General features: G+C 44.1%; 1 protein-coding gene across 11 annotated transcripts in view; it reads right to left on the bottom strand.

The window, feature by feature from the left end:
* Positions 1 to 22,527, bottom strand: part of RAD51B (RAD51 paralog B) — a 489,201-nt gene that overhangs the window by 440,938 nt on the left and 25,736 nt on the right. For 10 of the 11 annotated variants that reach the window (XM_052782386.1, XM_052782383.1, XM_052782387.1 and 7 more), the window contains exons 2-4: positions 4,965 to 5,058; positions 3,995 to 4,108; positions 577 to 693 (exon numbers count right to left, since the gene is read on the bottom strand). In XM_052782386.1, coding sequence (XP_052638346.1) covers positions 577 to 693; positions 3,995 to 4,108; positions 4,965 to 5,048 — 315 coding nt within the window. In that variant the 5' untranslated portion in view covers positions 5,049 to 5,058. Of the gene's footprint in view, positions 1 to 576; positions 694 to 3,994; positions 4,109 to 4,964; positions 5,059 to 6,602; positions 6,890 to 22,527 lie in introns of those variants that run through there. The other variant, XM_052782380.1, reaches the window with a different exon arrangement.

Consider the following 22,527-nt stretch of genomic DNA (forward strand, 5'->3'; position numbering starts at 1 on the left):
TGTCGTCCGTCCCCGCATGGAATTTCTCTACAAAGGCATTACATATTTATTGCGTAAGTTAGTCACATTCATATGTAAAAGCTCTGTAAAGTCATTCTCATGCCTATATGCTTCACGCTTGTCCTAATTGCTTATTGTACCTCCATAAAAACTAATGACTTGGTTAAGTTAGAGTGAGTGAGTATTAAAAGGACAGTCTCCTGATTCAGCACCTTGTGCTCTGACCAAAAAACCACACTGCAACTTTCCCACTGTAAAATCCAGCCAACAATTCTCCCAGATTTCCGGGGAGGGGGGGGGGGGGGAATCGCTTTTTTAAAGGAAAATAGGGTCACCAAATCTTTTAATTCCTTCATTTTCTCACTTACCTGACATGCTGGGGAAAAAAAAAAAAAACGCACCACCAAAAAAAATAGCGCAGCCTCTAGCAATGAAAAAAAAAAAAAAGCACTTGTCATCTAAAATTTTTGTGTATTTTGTGTTTAAAGCACCTGACACAAGACAGTCCAACCTATCTGTGACTTTTGACTTCTAGGTGTGATGCGCAACTGCAGTAAAATATATTAAACAAGTTACCTCTGTGAGGGATCCACAGGGCACCCCACCATGCAAGACTTTATCCAAACTATGCAGCGTGGTGGATAAAAAGGCTGAAGAGGGTTTCACAGACTTCCTCAGTTTCATTTCATAAGCCTACAAAAGGAGGGAAAAAAGCAAAAGAAATAAAAAAACCAGAAAATGCTTTTGTTTTTAATGGAAATAGCAAACTTCTCACATTTGCTTTCATCAACCTGGAATGACTTAACACTTGCCAATGAGCAAACTATTCCTATCTTCAGCTATAGTCCTCTCTTAGCTCATCACCCTTCCTTGCATTTATCTCTCATTTATAGCTCACAGAGTAAATTTAAAAGTTTGTTGTATTTCCCTCACCACAATATTAAATAATAAGCCTTTAACAATGATGTGTCAAAGATTTTCTCTGCTCCTATTCAACAAGGCTTGCTTTCAACACATAAAACTCCAACTTTTAAATAAGTAAACACTATGTGGACAGTTAATGACCAATGCAGAACACTCACATGAAACCTAAAACCAAGAACTCCCTGGCCAACATTCGTTACCAATTTGAAACCACCTGGGTTGAAGAAAAGGTTTGCTAAAGATTCTCAAGTCTTTGAACAAGCCTTGGCTGATCCTGTAGCCATTCATAATTTTCCACTTCTGTGAGGAAGACTAGTCAAGAAGACAGGACAGGTACAGAACTGAAAATAGTTCACTGACTACAGGAACTGGCCCAAGATCAGAATTCTAGTTCATAAGAATTATTTTCATTTGGGGAATCAATTTAAACCAGAGAAGAAACAACAAAATGGAAATGCTGATCTGGAAACACCAAATTATGATGTTTCCAAAAGAAAAAGGTCTTGCTCACACCTTGCAGAACTCTGCTAAAACTGACACATTCCTCCACTGAGGAGGAATCCTGAGCATCCTGACCATCAGAAGCTTGATTTTTAAAGGAAAAGTCCAAGATCTAAAGGTTGTTGCTCTAGTAACAGTTAAGGGTTCCCAGAAGTTTCAGACTACTGGCCCAACAACAGGGATTCTTGAAGCCCTGTCACAGCGTACCACCATAACCTTCCACGATTGACCACTCCAGAAAACCCAATTTCTCTATGCCCGAGAGAAATACAGGCAGCAGATTTATCCCAGTCTTAAGATAGTCTGCTGGGAATATGGTATACTATGGAAGCACTTCCACCGGAATCACTGATAACTAAGTAAATAACCACACCATTGAATCCTAGATGTTTTAGTCTATGCTTGTTGGGCCAACAAGTGAGCATTTTTTGCTGAAGTTGATCAGAAAAAACTCCAGCTAGTTCTACGAGCAGGCTAAGATAAGATAGCTTGTACCTTCCTTTTGTATGCTACAGCTCTTCCCTATGTTATAACAGGTAGCTTATTAGAATAATATCTGAAATTCATTCAGACCTTCACTGTTCTTCAGTTCTACTGAGGAGAAATATACAAAAAATAGCTTTCAAGACACAGAACAACTACAAAAAACAACTAATTTTACCTCACTCAAATGGGATAAGAGTTTACGCTCAATTTTACTTTAAGAGTGAATACATGTACTGATGAAGAAGGATTTGCAACATATTTTAATTTAATCATTTCTTGTTTAACCTCTGACAGGACTTAAACCCTGTAGACTGGAAACAAACCCTGTAGACCATGGAAACAATATTCTAGTCTAGCCTTCCTGCCTAACATGGACTCTGAAATTTTACCCAGTGATTTCTGTATTTAACACACAAAATTAGGGTTGAACCAGACTGCCTTTCAGTAAAAAAAAAAAAAAAAAAAAATTTAAATCATTGAATCAGGAGTCCAAGTGCATGAAAAATTACCACATCTTTAGACAACCTTTTCCAATAGTAACTTATGTTCGTTTCTAAAGATTTTCTTATTACTTCCAATTTCAGGGATTTATTTTGTAATTAATCTTCCAGCCACTGGATCTTGTTCAGCTTTTTGTTCAGCTAGACTCTAGAGACCTCTAATATAATTATCCTTTTCTACTCAGCGTATAATGTGATCAAGTCACCCCTTAACCAACTTCCTCTCTGATGAGCTCAGTAGGCTTCACTCTGTACTTCATACTGCAAGGCAAGTTTTCCAGAAGTTAGAATTTTACTGTATATCTTGGCATACTCTCAAGTTTTGCTGCCAGTGCTTCCAATGTTGTATCTGGACAGTATTTTCCCCTTATTTATAACTCCTATTATCCAATATGTTTATTTTTTTACTCAAAGATACTGTCAAACCTTCTTGCTACATCAGTCATGATGTACAACAGTCACTCTGACCTGAAGTCCATTTGAAATCCTGTGTTTCCAAAGATTCAGTCCACATCCCTTAAAAATAGTAAAATCCTCTGTTTCTAGAGGTACAGCTCTGTATTGTATGCACTTACATAGCTGGTCATCTATCAGCTGGCTCTGTATTAACAGTCCTTGACAACAGCTGTCTGACAAACTTCAGTATCTGCCACACTTCTCAGCAAAGAAATTTGATTGAATAGTGATGTGTGGATGACAGGCAAAAGCAAATGCTAGAACTCTACTTAAAACTTCCACCTGTCTTCAATTTATTGATTATTAATAGTTATTGATGGAAAACTAGTAATTAGCTAGCTTTTAATCCATTTGGTGTAAGTCATATTAATTCTACATATCACTAACTTTAACGCAGTATGCTTGTGAATTTAAAGTTTCACAGAGTTACTGCTACAATTACTATGCCGATTACGCATAATAACCTTTGACATGGCTTATTTTTTTCAGGAAAAAAAAGCAGGTTGCATTTACACAGGTCAGAACTGTCCATGTCCTCTCTGTTCTAAAAAGACATCATTTTTGACATCTTTTCACCTGAATTCAAAAAAGAAAACAAAATCCAGCCACTGCACTGCAGCTAAGATCTGTTTGCTTCTTGCACTCTCCCCAGTTAGGCCACCTGTAGCCTAAGCACACTACAGCTCATTTTCATGGATGGAAAAGTCCTCAAGAAGTTATTTTCAGGACCACATCACTTCTTGGCACCAATTTTATATCTAAAACCAATTTACACTGAAATTCTTATACTTTGCTTGTATTAAACAATGCTTTTTTTTTTTTTTTTCACTTGCAGGATCCAAACTAGAAGCGATTTTTATATACTGGATTGCAAGAGAAAATGCCGTATTTCCCTGCTGCACTCAGAACTGATTCTGCAAGCCTGAACAATCTCTTGAGGCTATAATGCCTAATAAAAGTCACTGCATCAAACTGAAGTGCCTCAGAGATCTAAATTTAAAAATAAAAGTATTATTTCATTGTGCAAACTAAGACATCACAAACCTCCCAGGTAAAAAGATGAGTGACACTGTTTAGCTTTTTCCCAGATACCATATCAAAAACAGAATCAACACAAGCATACTTACTGTCTGCATTTTGGGAGCACAAGCTCGGCTGACTCTACAAAGAAGTTTCTGCACATCATAGTAGCTCTGTCCCGTTACTTTCATTAGCTCCAAGAGGGAAAGACATAAAAAGTCCTGGAAGATGACAGAACAGTTCAGAGAGTTCAACCTAGAAATCAGGACTGAGGACTAAACTGATGCAATTTATACACAACTAGTATACATTCCACAGGTTTACCAACTGTGCCACGTTATACACTATTATGCTGTATCTCTCCTACCTTTCTCTGACACCAGTGTATTAAAATAAATTGTATTCATATTTTAAAGGACATGGAGTCAAAGGACCAAACATTCAAGAACTGTGTGGTGGAATTGCAACAAGGTAACACCTTTTTGCCCACAAAAGTCTCTATCTACCTGAAAAACACTCAAAATACATCATGTCTTCTAGACCACAGTCCTAGGGCTAGATCCTGTAACTATGATGCATACTATTGAAATATACAGGGACTCTCGGCTCTCTTTAGGTGAGCATTCATAACAACTTCAGAACATACTACTGAATCAACCTACAACTGATAGTGTAACATCACAGCAGGTTCACACACTAGATTATGTAGCATACGTGTGTTTTTGTGAAGTGTTCGCAAATGGATGTCTTACTCCATACAATAGTAGCTGCACACCCCTGCTAAAATAAAGCATCCTCAGGATGTTTAGAAGTGAAGGTAGTAAGTACATACAAGTTTAAATGTTTTAGTTAGGCATCTATCATTTTAAAGCTATATTTTTAGAAGGCAGCAGGCCAGATAGAGCCTGAAATGCCCCCTACTTTCTACAAAGTAAAGCTCCCTGTAAATTAAAACTACAAAAAAGTAAACAGTACAAGCATTAAAAAACAAGCCCCACCCACCCCACCCCTCCAAAAAAAAACCCAAAAAACACCCCCAAAAAACACCCCCCCACAAACATAAAATAACTCTGTCACCTGACAGGTAGTGATCTGATGGCGACTCAGCCTTTCACACAGCTCCTGAGACAACCTTGCTCTTCTTAGTTTCTTAGCAGCCATGCTCCCCAATCTACAGGGGGAAAAAAAAAGAAAAATATTTTTGAAAGATGCTTGGAATATGACTATGTGGACAACTACACTCACTCCTTGCTAAAGAACAGGAAGGTGTGTGCACATGTGTGGGTGCATGTATATAAAATTTATTGTGATATAGACTTCCCATATAAGTCTATGTCACATTAAATTATATTACCACTCTGAAAGCAGTTATGTTAAATTATATCTCCTCATACTTGACCACGCATGAGATCATGCCAGTAAGAACAGAAGAGTCAGTAATGTTTATAGGGCAGATGTTTCTGGGACATAAGAAAGCTGGAAATTACTCAGTGGTGAACTGAACAAGAACTCCTCATGCTATACTGCACTGGAAAGAAATAAGGTTATCTTTGGATGCCTAAACACGAATAGTAATCACAGTAAGTATTTAGCCCTAGAACATACACTGCTAGAACACAACACCCAGTTCTGGTGACCCAGGGTTTGTGACAGATGTTGAAAGAACAGGAAGGACCCGGAAAGGAGACACCAGAAAGACTAAAGGGCTGGAAACATACTTTAGCATGCAAGACTCAAGATGGTCAAGCTAGTCAAACCCATCTCATAACATTCATAGGTAACAATTTATGAAAAAACCACAGTTAATAAAGAGATACTTAATTTAGCCAACAGTCTAAAGGAAACCAGAGGCCAAAGCTAACCACATGAAGACACGAACTACAACGTAAATATTATTTTGTTCTAAAAGTGAACAAAAATACCATTGGACCAAGGCAGCAACAATTGTGGTATATTCAGTCACACACAAATTGTATTTACCAAGATTGCTGCTTAAAAAGTATCTGATTATTTCAGATAAGCCTTAAGACTATTTTACTTAGCAGGTAAGATTACACTGCCACTACAAACCCTTCTCCCCTTAGCCATCAGCTATTTGCATTTGCCCCTTTTTTTGTTGTTGTTGTTATTCTATTCTACTGAACAAAACTCCACAGGATAGTATTCAGCTCAGTACAACCTAAAGCACGCATTTTCCTAACCTATACATATGTTCAAGCACATAGCTGTTTCACACATGTTATTTAGGCACTATTCCTAGTATTTATTCAGCCAAAAGTTTAGGCAAAATAAAAAATATTTTAAATAATGTGAAATTGCTACAACTTTTGCAGATGCACAGGCCTCTACATCTTCACAAGATGGAAACTTTATTGCCCCCTCTACAAAATCCTCTTTAGACAGGAGGAAAATCAAACGTTTGAAGAGTTCAGTGTCCCTCAAGCTACTAGCTGTATTAATAACCATTTATAACACCAACCGCACTCTCTGCCTCGAGCATTACGGTGGTTTCTGGGTTTGCACATACACCACATACCGCTGCAGCTGAACGAAAGCCTAGGCACAACCTCCGGGACCTGGTTTTGGGACTGAAGCGGTCACAGCGGACGCCGGCAGGAGCGCCGCCTGCGCCCTCTCTGTGGTACCGGGCCAGGCAGGTGGATAAGGACACCCGTGAGGGGAAAAACGTACACACATCTATCGGCACGGACTTACACCGGGTGACACGGGTGCTGCACGACAGCTTGACGGTATCACTTCACCCGGGATGAGGAAAATGAACTTATGGCCCCAACACCTGAAGGCGGCTGCGCTGCGGCGGCACAGGGCTCCCCTCCCGCCGCCCAGCCCAGGTGCCTCAGGAGCCCGCCCGCCCCATCGGTCCGGGACCCGGGGCTAAACACACAGTCGGAGCCCTGGCCCGGCCCCCCCATCACCCCCGGCAGCGCCGCGGGCACCCGAAACCTCGCTCCCGCCGCAAACCGGCCTACGCCCCCGCGGCTCCGGGGTCTCCCGCCGGGCCGGGCCGGACCCGCCCGCCCGAGGAGAAGAGAGACCCTGCGCACCTGAGAACTTTTTCAAAGGCTCCCCGCGGCGGCGCGAGGAGGCGGGGCCGCCGGCTAAGGCCTGCACTCGCGATTGGCTCCGCTCTCGCCACTCCCCCTGCACCCGTGCAACCCCGTGGCGCGCAGGGCATGCCGGGAGCGGGGCGGAAAGGCGGGAGCGGGAGCGCGCCGCCCTGCGGCCTATGATGGCGGCGGCGGCGGCGGCGGCGCAGCAGCAGCAGCAGCAGCAGCAGCAGCAGCAGCAGCAGCGTAGTGAGGGCTCTGCGGCCGCCGCCGGTGTGCCGCCCGGGGTGGTGCTCCTCCTGCACCCCCTCCATCAGAGCAGAAGCAGCTTTGGGGGGAAGGAGGGGCCGGAGGGGCTGTTCAGTGTTTATTCCTGCTCGTGAACGTGAGTCAGGCTGGTGAGGTGGAGTAAATAAGTGTGCTCCAGGCACGGAAACCTCGATGCAAGCATCCTCGGGGGTTGCCTTTCACAGTGCTTCCATGCTTTACCCTAGAAATTCCTGTTGTCCTCTGCACATAAACCATCTACAAAACTTGAAAGTCTTCAGGAGGAAGTGTGCTACACGTTCTTTCATTTGTTAGTAAAGAATATTGGAATAACGATTCTTGTCTTCAAATCGAGGGCTTACAAACGTCTGGCCTGCTGTCAGCTCCAGGAGAAATGCTTTCTGACTGAAGAAGCTGTTACCCTGTAATGTGAATGTAACAGGGAGAATCAGTTGTCAAACATGATTAATGTAACTTTAGTAATGTCTGTGGGGTGAGTTTTAGAACTCACTCTAGCTTATACTACAAAGTACTGAAGTTTGTATTGTATATATGTTGTCTGTATAATCTTCACGGATCTAAAAATTAGCTGGAGAAAAAAATGGACCAATAGTACCTAGGATGTTTACTGAAGGCCTGTGCCTTGGGAACTGCATGGCTGGGGTTTTGTCGGTACTGAAAAAGAAACGCTACAGTGAAGCTGCGAAATACAGAACACTTCAGCCACTTTTCCAAGCTAGCAGACAGGAGAAACATAGCAAGAAGCTGACTATAATGAAATGCCCAACAACCATAGTATCAAAAAGGGTCAGTGAAATTAGTGTTTCATTCATACCCTGAAGGGAGCTTACATGCCCAAAGAAGGCCAGAGGATTTAAGAAGCTGGACAGGGAGTAAGCAGCCTATACAAAAGCAACTCAGACCTTTAGGGAATAGCTACCTGAACAGGGAGAGAAGAGATGAAATGGAGGAAGAGCTCCTCCTAGTGTAGTTGGCCTTTAAAAGTTGACTTGAAAAATGTAAGTCTAAGGGAAGGGAAAGGATGTCTGTTGCTGCAGTTTAGTTTCAGTGGAAACAGGAGGGCATGACCACAGTATAACTCTGTCATGGACTACTATTTCCTGCTTGGTACAGAGGTGCCAGGAGCCCTACCTTCCCACCAGATGTGCAGGAAAAAGTAACATTGCCTTGATGACTTTTTTTCCCTCCCACAAATGCAGCAGGGCTTCCCCTTTACCTCCAGGCCAGCAGGCTTCCTTCCCATTTTCTACAAAAACAGAATACCTGTATTAAACCAGAGAACTGTTTTAGGATGTTGAGTGAGGCAAGCAAATCTTACCAGCCAGGTAGTTTAGATGATTGTGAGCAAAATCATTATACCCTGGTGCCTCTCCTGCAAGTTTGTTGCATCTCATTTCTCAGTGGAGTCAGACTGTTCCACTCTCTACTTCTCAGTTATGCAGATACACCTACTGCATAACCTACTGGCAAATAATCGTGCATCATCTTCTTCATGTAACTCAAGAAAGTTAATACTATATATCCAGAGGATAATCAGAGAAGTGTTCACATGCACCTAGTCACCATCAACGTTCTCAAGCAGCAACACGGCAGGCAGCTCCATAGCTTCCATATGTTTGACTAGGACAGTAGTCGCTAGGGAATCAGGGCACTCTGCAAACAGCTCTGCTCTGTGACCTCGATCAAGCCCCTTAATGACAGGGTATCTGTTTTCCTTCCCAGTTTTGTTTTTACCTATTTAGACTGTAAACAGAGTAAGTAGTGCCGGCCCAATAGACTTAAGTGTTGGGCATGATACAGCAGCAAACTACTCTAGTCTAACCCTTTAACTGCCCCTGGAACTCATAATAAGGGATTAATAAAGCTAAGAGATGGCTACTTTATAAGAACTAAGCTTCAACACATCATTAATTTAAGAAGGTCCTTTAAACTGGCAACACTGGAGCAAGACTTACAGAAAGCGAAACATAACAGCAAGGACCAAAGAAGTCTCACAGAAGCAGAGTGCTCTAACATCAAACACACCAATTACAATATAAAAGGGAATGGTGATTAGCTTGCTAAGGGGCAAGCCAAAAGGGAGAGAGTCTGATTTGAAGGGCACGGAATAAAATACTTATCAGTTCTTACTCAAATAAACACTCAGCTGTTAAGTAATTCTGCAAGCCTCCAGAACTGAAAAGATAATGGCAAAATTTTTCCTTTCTGGAACACAATCCACAGAAAAGTTTCTTCCTCAAGCCCAAGACAGCCTTTTGTGAGCATCTTCAGATAACAGTTCCACATTCTGGAACATTTCAGATCATTCACTTAATTACTAACACAGCATCAGCTCACTGATACTGACTACAATCCTTAGGTTTATTACTGTTTTCCAACTATCAATTCTTGCCTTAAAATTAGCAGTGTTCCCCTACCCCTGTGAAAGGAAATGTCTCCCCAAAAGAGTTCACTCTATGAGAACACAGCAACAACTCTGACTCGCAAGGGTAATCCAGATATTCAGAGCAATTCCCCAGCTTATGCTTGGTGACTAGTGTCTAATTAGTTTAATATATTCTTATACCTTGGGGTTTTCTACGTGATGCCTACCACATTCTTTAAAAAAAACCACCCATGTGCTCCTGAGACTGGAAAGCGATTATAGACCAGCCCATGCTTTCCTGGGATTAAGGTCCCAAGAGGTTGCTCAGTAACAGTACACAAAGGAGCCTCCAATGAAGTAGTCTCTCTGTTGCTGTCTCCCCAAAGGAGATGGAAATTTACTTCCAACCCTTTGAGGTTCCCCCATCTCAAAAAAGGGAATTTAAAGGATCTCACAAGGAGGCCTGCACCCTGGTTAAAAATGCTTTATTTTCCATGCCGTCCATACCAGCACAGCTTTAGCAAAGCTACTTCACTTGAGACTTTCCCAACAGCATCTGCTCCAGGGATGGGGTACAAGGAAAGGAAATCGTCTTTCTGTTTTTTCTACAAGCTGCTCAGCACAACCTCGCTGTTACCATTGGCTATAATAAACAGATCAAGAACAACAGACCTGTGAAAAATTAGCCCATCTTCTCATTCTGACTGATTCTCCCCCAGTTCTCTGAACAGTCTGTGGACCAGATAAACGCTTCTGCACAGGCAATTAACCTTTTTCCTCCTGCTCAGGAAGGATTAAACCCAATTATAATGAATCCTCCTCAGGTATTAGTGAAGACCTGTCTGACTACACACATTTACACCCAGGAAAAAATAAGCTTTTTTCTCAGGACAGGCAGAAGGTATTTCTGTTTTCTACCTCTTCACACATGTCGCTGTGGATTCAGAATTATCCATCACCCCCAAAACCATTTCAGAAGTATTCAGCAGCAATGTCGAGTTTTTGAAAGAGAGCATCTGTACCTCCTACCCTTTTTACAGAAAAGCAGACTAGCCACCTTCGCTGCTATTGCAGGCAGAAGGACAGACCCACCTGCACATTACAGCTTTGGAAAATTCAGCTGCATTTGCTTTTTGCCCAAACTACAGCAAACAAAATGAGAGACCTCAGGGATTATTCCACTTTTAGCCTGTACTCATCTAAGCAGATTACCCTCCAAGATCAGCTTCCTACTTCATTTAGCTTTTTCTGGTTAAAGGGACAGCAGGAGTCATTCAAGTCTTTGGGCTTTTTCTATTTCCCTGTTACATTTTTGTTAGATGAGAAGGCAATGAACTGGTAGATTGGCAGCATAATAATCAATGTGGAGTTGTCATTACCAGAGCAGTTCTTTACCTGTACATGCTAAACCCAATTTATGCTACATAAAACAAACCTGACCTCCTCCTGCCTTTTGCCTGTGCCCTAACAGCACCCCTTTTTTAGTGCCTTATCTTGAGTTTCTGTTTACTGAGGTGCTGGGGTTGTCCCAGTAGTGATGTCTGCAATCACCAGGCCTTGCTACTCTCACCACAAAATTTCCTGCAGCTTTCCCTGGGATGCTGAGGTAGACCAAGAAATGACAAATCACAGCAGTAGGCCTTTAGGAGCATTGCACAAAGCAGATAATATCTGACTGAGGTAATCCTTAGGTCCTCACTGCAGCTTTTTGTTGCTAAAGCATGGAAAAACTGCAGCATACCCTATTAGTCAGAAACTTGAGCTATATTTAGACTTTTGTCCTATGAAGGAGATCTGTTGCGCTGTGACCAGCTATGGAAGCAAACTCAGTAGTTCAGTGGTTCCTCTTTGATCAGCCCAGTTCTCTGGGGACAGGCACATCCAGCGTGTCACCCTGTGATCCTTCACAGCAGCCAGCCTCTGTTGAGAAGCTGCAATTAGACTAGAAAAATCCAAGCACCTCACAGTGAACAGTAGAGAAAGTGGACTGCGTACCCCTTGTCATCATACAGAGAGTCAGACACCCTGAAATTAACACTGATGGTGCCTGGGTTTAGCAGTTACACATCTGTTGCTTTCAGGTACAGCCCTTGCTCCATCCGCAGGGTTCTTCAGTGGAGAAAAGAGACAAAGGGAGCCAGTGGACTCTCCCAAGAGATGAGCTTTTTTGCTTGGACAACACCAGCAGAGAAGGGTAGATCCCAGACACTCATCTCTGTGCAGTTGCCAGAAATGGGGGTGCCCCTGAAAAAAAGACAGACTCATTCACATACATAGTCAAAAAAAACCCCGATGTGACTATTTCTGTTCAGCTTACCACCTGAGGAGCATGTTCCAAATCAGTAATGGCAGTGCAAGTGCCTTGGTTTTTGGAAAAGAAGTCTTCACTTTGTGATGTTACAGATTAATTGCTCTGATAACCCAGCAGCTGAACTGAGCCAAATAGCTCTTATTTCAAACAACAAACACACAAACCAGCAAGCAAAGCCTGGAACATTTCATTCCATGAATCATTTCAGTCTGGGGCCTTTGGCTCTTGCATGCTTTTCATTCTACTTTTTAAAGCAATGAATGAGATCCCTATGGCTGGGACTACAAAGGAAACTGCTCCAGACGTCCTCACCATCCTCCCCAGAAGATGTTGCTGAACTGTTTCCAAAGGTGGCTGAGTGGCATGGAAGAGCGAAGAAACCACCAAAGCTGGGCAGAAAAAGCAGAGGAAGATCTTCAGTCCCACAGTGTTTGTGCCTTACAGTTTTCTGCTTGGCCCTGAAAGAATGAGACATCTTCATGCCCTGTAATTGAATGTTACTCACTCTCACACACCTACAAGGAACTTGGCAGTCTGAAACAAGATCAAACCAGAGACCCAGTGTCCTGTGTCTTAGCAGTGTTGGCGAACAGATGCAAGAGATCTCTTAGTGGATAATTATAGAAGAATTTACCCACAGAGGAAAGAAGACATCAAATTAATTCTGTGGTGATTATTTTTTACCTTGAAGCATGGTGCTTCTTATCCATTTTACTGGCATGAGCACACAGCAATAATATATTCAAATATCACTGCAGGACTCCACTACTGCAAACTCAATTACTGTAAAGAGTATCCAGGCAAGCAGGTTTGCCATTCACTGCTTGGGCATGATGCCATAGCTATGATCACATTATCCTCACCCTACGTTGACTACCCATGACAAATTGATTTTACAGAGTCAAAGCTATTTTTTAAATCACTACAGCAAATTATATTAAATGAACTATGCAGCAAATTAAGCCTATACTTAATTGAAGTAAAATAGGACATTTGTACAGCAAGAAGCTGAATGCATGATTAGCTGTTTTGCTGAACCGGGGTTCTATTAATTGTCCGATGACTGAATTTTTGTTTCAGTGGTCTTTAGGATATACGCTTATAAATCTGCAGGAAGCATCACAGTCCAATCCAATCCAGTCATTGAAGGCATATTTTCCCAAACCTCAGGAGTTTTCACATCCAGGAGGGAAAGGGCATGAAATGAGAACACTCCCAGTCTTGCAAAATAAAGTGCACTATAAGGAAAGGTGCCTCTGAGCTGACAGAAGACAGAGCCATCCTGCATTTGTCACTGACTTTCATTAGAGCTGCGCTGTCATGGCATCAGCGGGGACAGGTATATCCTGGGCTGTGTGACTCAACAGCCTTATGGTACCAAAGGTTTAATTCAACTGGCTCTCATTCAGCTTCCACTGGGAGCTGCGTGTTTCCATCACCTCACAGCGGGGACTCACCAACTCACATACAAAGGCCAAATGATTTTTAAAAGCCTCTGATTTGAGCTGGCTTGATTTTAGGGCTTCCAGCTTGAAATACTTTCATCCCCAGGGGTACACAGCTGCCAGACTCTTAACTGGAGCCATCTGAAGAAAATCGAGATAGAGATGTCCCAAACTGGTAAAACTTGAGTCACTCTAAATCTGTGGTCACTTTTCAAGTATCTGGGCTTGAGTGATAAGATCAGGAATGTAGACAAGTCATCAGGGCTGGGAAATGGGCAGATGAGCATGAGACTTGTTTGTCTTAACTCTCAACACTATGTTTAAAACAAATACTCTTTAAATATATCACCTGAATTCCTTCTTACATTGGTGGGGATCCAGAATAAGGTCAGTGAAATGAATAAAGTTACACAAAGCAAGACTAAGAACATAATCAGGTTTTGGGGTATTAAAAATATGGACGATAAACACACAGTTTTGGCTGTTTCTTTCTCTCTGCCTTTAATCTGACAGGGAAAAAAAGAAGCTGGGAGGATGAATGAATGTCAGATGTGAAGAAAACCTTTGGGCTTTCAATTTCCTATTATAAACCAGGACTAGAATAGTAAAAAAGTGGCAGAGGTCAGGAATGAGATATAGGGAAAAAAAAGCAGCATGCACACTCTTACTCCAGGGATAATGGTCTCAATCTGCTGTGTATGAAAAGAGACGCTGGGAGAGCAAGGCCAGAAATAGCAGAAGGTTTTACAGGGCAAGGGAGGGATACTGTTATTTGTACTAGATCTACGTATGGTTCAGCCTGAGGTTTTGTAGCTGTAATTCTGAGAGCCTGGCATCTGCCACCCCACGCTGCAGTCTCCTACCTAAACCACAGAGCGAGTACACATGCCCTGCTTTGCCATCTGGGAGGAGTCAGACAATGAAGAACAATTCTGGAGCCATCCCAGAAGCCAAGACCTCTGTCTCCATGCCAGAGCGCCCAAGAAGGACAGATGTTTGGTTTCTGTTGGATTAAGCTTTTGGCTGGAGATTAAGCTTTGTTGTGGGTTAGCTGCTGATCTTAACTGGATAGCTTTCCTTCATATTGCCAGAAATGCCTAGAGTAACACATTGGCTCTTTTCATGCAGTCTGTCAACAACCGAAGTCAACGCATAACATCAAAACTTTTTACATATTTTAAAAGAAATGGAAAAAACAGGTTGGGATGGGCATGAATTCCCTCAGTTTCTCCTCCCCACTGCTAAATTCCCCTGCTTACCAGCGCCTCTGTTCCTCCTTCTGCCTGTTCAAAATGTGGAGGAAAAAGGAAATTGCTGCCACTACTTCAGCCACAAAACTGTGGATATTGAGGGAATCCAAGAAGAGCAAGACATTGTTCATATACACCAACGCAGAGGGACGGATGGCTTGAGTAAAATTAAATTTATTATCGCATTGCTTCTGAATAACTGTGCTCCAGACATACCCCTCAGAAACTCATTTAGTCCCAAGCCTGAAAAAGGTTAGATCTAGATCCAAACGTCGTGGCTAAACGTGGCATTTCTATCCGGTTTTCTGACTGGGGGAGCTCAGAGAATTACCGCAGACCCCCTGTTGCTCTAGGAGATGTCACAGGGATGTCCTGACCCCCCGGTCCCCCAAGGCTGGCTACTGCAGTGCTGCTCACCCCTAGCAAGGGGGTGGACTAGGTGCCAGGAAAGCACATTCTGACAGGCATCCTGAACCATCCTTCTTTCATTGCTAAATTTACTCCCCTGCAAGGGGACTATAGCACATGGCAGCTGTTTGCAGGGTAAAGAGAGAAATCAGGGCTATTTGTGACATCCATTGAAGGGCTCTTTAATATATACGCAGCCTCTCTTGTGATCGCTGCTTTATCTAACCATAGTTTCTACATTCCACTGCACAAACGCTTCCTGACATTCACTGTTTCTAGCACCATTAAACTCGGGGGGGGGGGGGGGGGGGGGACATGGACAGGCAGTTCATGTTTGAAGGCCAGCCGCACTGAAAAGCCAAACAGATGCCCCATACGGCTCTGCAGGCTTTGGAGGGCACCTGCTAAAACCAGCTCTTTTATCTTGTGCAGATTTCAGTACTTGAGGTAAATTCTGGTTTCCTTGGTTAATGTTTGTTCCTTCCTTAGGAAAACACTGATGGAAATTCAAAGCAGCTTTGTCTGAGGTAGGATTTAGTAATAAGTGAGGTCCGTGTTCCCCTGGGTTCTCATCCAGTGCTGTTACCTATTTCAGCATCCAGTGAGCATAAAAAATTCCCTTTGTGATTTAGTAGCATTTTACACTGATCCTGCGAGCTACGAGCGACTGCACGAGACACAGAACAACGGAGAATTTAGTCCAGGCCAAGGACGCTACCTTTTCCTTTTTTTCAGGAACTGGCATGGAAAGGCCCATGTCTGTGCTGGTGTATGGTTTTGCCTTGCAAGCAGCTGGGCTGCACGGGCTCTCCCTGTTGGGATAGTCCAGCTTCACCACCCTGTGGAGCCTGGGGAACCACCACCTGCCTGCACTGGGCCAGGCTGGTGCCGGCGGGGGCTCCAAGGGCTTCTGAGCACCACGGCTGTGAGCTGGCACCCTGGAGTGCCTGATCTGTACTGGAATTTTACTGATAGTTACTGATATTCTCAGGACTGGATTTTAGAAGGGCTGGTGTCAAGGTTTGGATTCCTAAGTCTTGTGGAATTGGAAATTCCCATTCTAGCAGGCCTTGCTCAGTCTTAATCCCTCAATATACAAAGGAGATAAATTAACAGTAGTGCAGGATTGGGAGTAGGAGAAGGCAGCTTCTTTGTAAAACCTCATTAAAACTTAGATCATCTCTGGCTTGTCAGTGTATACAGTGGGGACCCCGTGAGGGCTTTCGTTGCATCTTTGGACATAATTCTGTTCCTTGCAAGGTCTTCTGTGCTGGCCAGCTGATGATCGCCTTGGCCAAGATATCTGCATTTCAAAAACACCATACTGTTACAAAGTGCCCATTTCTGCCTGCCTTTACACAGGCAGACAGTTTTCCCCCACATGAATAACCTTTTTACAGTCCAATGAGTAGGCACTGCTCCTCTGCTCAGGCTCAGCCCCGATACTCAGGCTGCAAGGTGTTACAGCACTGGGGGCTATTTGATCAGCTGCTATTATTATAATAAAAGCTATCCCTGACAGAGCCGTAGGTAAAATCTCTCTTGGGAGCAGCATTTCCTGCTGACTCTGTATAGGCGGCTTGGCAGAACGCCCTGTGCTTTACAGATATTTTTTGCTGGAAACAGAAAAATCCTCCTGCGGGGCCGTAGAGCCAGCCCCTTAAAGCCCTTGACCCTGAATGCGTAATCTCCCTGGAGACCCAATGTACATGAAGAAATATAATCTTCTTGAAGCATCTGCTGTCTGCCTTGTGTTAAAATATGACTGGGATGCAACTGTCAAATCTCCAGCTCACTCCTTGCAGAATCCTTTACAGGGCAATAAAGAAACCCCAACCCAATCTGAAAGGAGCTCTTGCACACAAAAGGATCTCTCTCTATTGCTTTAAGGAGGGTTATTGTAGCACGGCTGCAGCCTGCGAGGTTTCTGTGGTGTTCAACAGACATTTCACCTGCTTTTGTGTCCTGGGAAAGTAATAGCGCACAACAGATGGCAAACGGAGCTGAGTTTTGGGAGGTCACTGTAACGGCATCACATGCAAATCCTTCGCCGGCTGGGACCTGCGTGGCACATGAGCTGTGCTGGGGAAGCCGGCAAGAGCTTTCCTGCTCGCACAGGGGCAGAAGCTCAGATGGAGCATTCGGCAAGGAGGCCTGGGGGGGCTGCCCTCGCAAATGAGCAGTCTGACAGATCAGCTTTCCCACTGGGGTGAAAGGGAAGGAGAGGTGTCTGTTATCACACAAGGCACAGAGAAGAGGGATGTCTGCTGTTTTTTTTAATTTCTTTATCCATTTTTTTGAGCCAGTTGGAGGACTTGGTCTCTGCTCTGAAGACAGAGGTGCAGGGAGCAGGAAAAAGTGAGAGCTTAAATGCAGAAGTAGCAAGGAAAGAGCATCGACATGGCGTGTCAGTGATACTCTGATCTGCTGTTGTTTCAGTTTTCTGCATTTTTTTTCAACACTGTAAACTCACCTCCTCGACATCTGCCCTGCCCTTGCTCCGTCTCCCCTGCCCCCACTTCTGCTTTTAATGCTGGTGACCTCATTTCCCCTTTTGTACACATGACCCTTTCACTATGCAGGGATTAGTATCTCACTCATAAATATGTGAAATAGATATGCAGATGATTTAATTTGCTAGGTTTTGGTGGGCTGGTGAGACAGACTGGCATGGGGAGAAGGGTATGTTCTAGCAGGTCAGCTGAAGAAAACATCTTGTGTAGGGACGAGTAACAGGAAACAGGCATATAGAACACCAGCACTAGCCCAGCAGGGAGACCTCAGGGGATGGAGACGAGGTGGTAAGACACAAAGGCCAGGCAAATAAGGAAGAGCAGAAGGGAAGGTCGAAGATGTCTGCCTCCCCCATTTGTTATGTGTCTGCCAGGGAGAAAGGATGAGAACAGGGAATGTGAGAAGCAAAAGAGGAGCAGAAGTCTGCTCTGGCTATGGGTGGTTTGAGTTGCTGGTAAGTCATTCAGGAAGAAATGCCAGAGGAGCCAAGAAAAATGCAAGTGTAGAGAGATGGTGGCAAGCTAGGAGGGAGGCAGAGGTCTGAGATGTGAGGAGGAGATGGCAGTAAAAGCTGTGTAACTGGATGGGAGCACCCAGACAGGGGACACAGCTGACCTGAGTAGGGATTCCCAAGGAGGAGGAGAGACAACAGGGAGGCCGTGAGAAGGTGACAACGAAGGAAAAGTTGTCAAGTGGCAAGGATTAAGTTGCCAGATCCAAAGCAGGAAGTTGAGATGAACACCAAAGCCCTAACACGCAATAAGACCTTGCCAGGAGGCAGTTGGTGAGGCGGAGAGGAAGGACAGGACTGAGGCAATGGAAGATAAAGCAGAGAAATAGGGTTTAATGGACCATACATGGCAGCAGCCAAGGCCAGGCTTCCGTCTGGTTTTGCAGGCAGCCGTAAGGTCACAGGTAGCCTTGCTGGGACACAGTGTAGAGGCAACACCACTTTCACCACCGGCGTCATGCTGGATGCATGCCTGGCTCTTGGCCAGAGACCAGTGGCCAGGACAACCGTAGCCTATGCTACCCTCGGAGATGTTCGTGCTGCTTTCAGCAGTCATGCAGCACAAAGCCCGCCCATAAGCACGCTGCCAGGGGCCAGGCTGCCTTTACTGCGAGATCAAAGGGCAGCTGTGCTTTGTCATCACATTTATCAATGAAAATATAATTACCATGCTAACTCCAATCAGCCTCTGCTGAAGAGCCAGGTGACTGTCCAATAACGTTAAAAATCTGTTTCACTAGAGCATGCCAGCATCCGGCTAATGTGGACACCTGTGTGTCATCTGCAGAGATGTCCCAGGGAGGAGGCTCCTAGCATCCCACCAGCCGTGCTCCCCTCCACTGGTGCCACTGGCATGCGCGGGTCGTCGGCAGGGATTTGCCTTCTGGTGTGACACTGGGAGACAAGGCTGGATGGAAAGGGGCAACAGAGGTGCCTCATGGACACTTTGGCCAAGCTGTTTTATTAGTGGAACAGAGCTGGGATGCTTGCTCTTATCCTTTAAAGACTTCAAGAGACTTTTTTTAATGCTTACTATGATATCATAGCACCTACAGATCCTGTTGGGGACAGGCTCACATCAACGTTACAACAAAAAGACAAGTCCTGGCCTGGAGAATTTGCAACGTGACTGAGATTAGAGATTGCAGATAGGCACCAGTGGCCAACAGATGAAGCAGCAGCAGAACAGAAGGATGCCTAGGATCAGCACGGCAGCCTGGGTGGGAGGGAGTACTTTTGGTTGATGCCTTAGCTGAGGAAGAGGAGTGGATGGGTCTGACTCACGCTGGGTACACACCGCTCTCATTAGCACTAAGAGTGCACACAGAGGGGAAGACAAACCCTAGCAAAGACATCAGAGGGTCCCCAAGGTGGTAACTCCCCTTTTTTTTAAAGATAAGAGCACGATAGTATGGCATGTTTGCCTTAGACATTTAATCAGATTTAAAAACCTTAGGTAAAACACTTTTGAAAAACACGGGCCTAATCCCCGTCTCTGAGCTGAGTGCTCATCAATAAGAGGCTTTAACCCCCTGTCAGATCAAACTGAGACCTCCCCATGTACCAAAGCACGCAGACACACAGCTTGCAAGGTCACGAGCAGTCAACTCAGATCTTAACCTGCTTCATGCGTATGTGGAGCTTCATTTTGGATCTTCTCTGAATCTCATATACTCAAGAAAATGGCAGTGAGTGGGCCCAAACTGCTGTTGGCAGCTAAGCAGGTGATGGCTCTTCTTTGCCAGTAGAAGTTATGATGCAGTCAGTGGTGCAGCGTGGAGGCCATCAGCTATGTTTATGCATGTAAACACACACACTCACTATGTGTCTATGCATTTGTATGAAGGATCAGTTGAAATTGTGTATTATTCCACATACATTGAAGCTCAAAGAGATTGACCGGAGAAGCTTTTTGCTGAATTTAGCCCTGAAAGCCTATTATGTACCATTGTGTGGATGTTATAGCAAAGGCACTGAACAATAATTGCAAACTCGCTGCTATACTTGTGCCTGAAGGCAAGTGTGTAAAATGTTTTCTGCCTTCCAAAGCACTGACAACTGCAGCTGTTGTGGGCTTTAATGGAAGCTACAGCTCGTCAGCAATCAGCCCATTTGTGTTAAATTGCCAAAGGTGGGGTTCAGACAGGAGGCTTAGGGCACTTGTGATTGCAGCATGGACTTGCAGTGGAGGTAAGGCACGAAAAGGAACAGGTTACCAAAGCAGCTGATGAAGAAACAGGAGCAATAGGAAGAGCTGTGCTATCAGATAAGAGGTCTGACAACAGAAACAGCAACAGAGATAAGCTCTGTAGTAACTGCAACAACACGAGTTGATAGAGCAGATGGTCACCTCAGTTTAGCCTCTAACATGGCTTGTTGCCCCTAGCAATATTTACCCAAAAGTACTCTACTGATGGCGATGGGATTATGTAGCAAACAGTGGGAAATCAGTCCTATTTTGTACAAGATAGATCTACGCTGCCTATCAGTTCTGACAGTCTCTTCATGTGCTGGCTTTGACTTGGGCAGACGGAGCGATGCGATGATGTACAAAACCATTTCTGGAACAGCTTCAGGTGGTGGAAATGGGGTAGCACTTTCCCAGTTCCCCAGCTTTCTTGGAACTTTATTAACTCACTCCTCAAATCTGGAAACTTGGTGAATAGGCAAAATGTTAAACTCCCTTTTCCAGGTCTGAAATGACCTTCTGGGAGCTGGCAGGACATCTTCGTCAGCTCCTGATTGGTGCTATTTGGGGTTAATCCTGACCTGCTTCAAGGTCTGAAGTGAGAATTATTTCACTAGTCTGTGAAAAGCACTTAGAGATCCTTCAGTGAAAACTGAAAAAGAAAGGCAAATGCTGTTATTCTCACCCCCAAAATACCAGGGAAAGAAGCATACTGAAGTAGCAATACAGATATGTTGCAAAGGGGATTAACCACAAACGAAAGAGAAATTCTGCACTAGAAAGTGTCCCATATTTGAAAGGCCAGAGATCTACAAGCACGATGCGTATCTCAGCTCACATATTTAATAAATATTGTCTCAACTGCATATGTTTACTTATTTTTATTAAAGAGCAAATTGCTTGTATTTCCTTCTCTTTCTTCTTCATTATAGCATCAAAGCAGGACAGCATGCCACACCACAGTACAAACAAACACCATCACCAGATACTTAAGGGTCTTTAGCTCCTAAATTGACTAAAGCATAAATACAAACTGACGTCAAGCATTTGGGATTACCATTTAAAAATCGCTATTTTCTGAGACCCTAATGAAGGCCATTCACATCAGAAAATCCAGCGGCTACAAAAGGAGTGTGCTGCCCAGACTCCAGAGTAAGGAGTCGAGGAAACGGTCTGCTTCTCTTAGAATAAAAAACCTGCCAGTTTGCTTTAGACCTGCAGCAAGTCCCAAATACAGGGAACATGGAAGAGCTGCTTCCAACCCGTCCAGCTCTTGAAGATTTGGGAATGTGAACGTCACCAGCAGTGCTCGTATCACCCCCTCTACTCATCAGTCCTTGTACAGTGGAAGCGCTCATCCTGGCTGCGCACTGGAGCTGCACAGCACACCACGTGCAATGCAGTCTACAGTTGCGTGATGCTAGTGACCTGCTGCTCCAAGATTGTGGCAAGTCACCTTCCACATTTGGTCTCTAGGGTCTCAGTCAAGTAGCTGAAACTTTGAACAAGATGCTTTCAAGTAAGATCATAAGCAGTGATGAAGCTTATATAGGATCTCAGTCTTTCTCCCTCTTAAGCATGACAAACATTTCCACTGGAACCCATGGAATTAAGAGTAAGTTTTATAAGGCAAAATGCATTCCTGAGTAGGCGTTTGTACTAATTCAGGTGCTGAAGTGGTATAGCCACATGGCAGCACGCTCTGTGGGCCAAGGTATTCTGCTTCTCAGCATGATTAACTTAGCAGGATGGAGCACAGCGCTGTATGGCTTTTAGTACCTATACTGGCTTAATGAGCACTAGCTTGCATATCTCTAGGTGATGTATTTTTCCACAAAGACGTAAGTCGAGAACCTCCTAGAGAAAAAGAGGACTAGAGATTTTAAACATCCCTTCTACTTCAGGGTAAGTTCAGGCAGTCATATACTTTGGGGCAAGCAGACAACTTCTGCACTGCTGCAGGTATTAAAGATGCCAGTGGGAAAGCACAGCTTTGTATTTGAAGAAGCGGTGCCTTTGGACACAAACTAACCAGTGTGTCCCCAGCCCGTCCCTAGGACTTCTGTCAAGACAGCACTTTTTCCTTCGGCATCTGTGCTAGCTGCCCAGGGGCCAAAAGCAGAGCAGGTACTGGGGGCACCACCCGCTTCTGTAACCTCCCTCTTGTTCACAAAGCAGCGAACCAAGTGACCAAACCCTTGATGGAGCAAACCCTTGCCATCCTAGAAGAAATAAGCCATTCCACGCAGTACAAATTCACTATCGTGCCTGTGGATGACTTGCTAGTAATCA

The sequence above is a fragment of the Harpia harpyja genome, chromosome 3 (genome assembly GCF_026419915.1).
Source record: "Harpia harpyja isolate bHarHar1 chromosome 3, bHarHar1 primary haplotype, whole genome shotgun sequence".
Classification (NCBI taxonomy): Eukaryota; Metazoa; Chordata; class Aves; order Accipitriformes; family Accipitridae; genus Harpia; species Harpia harpyja.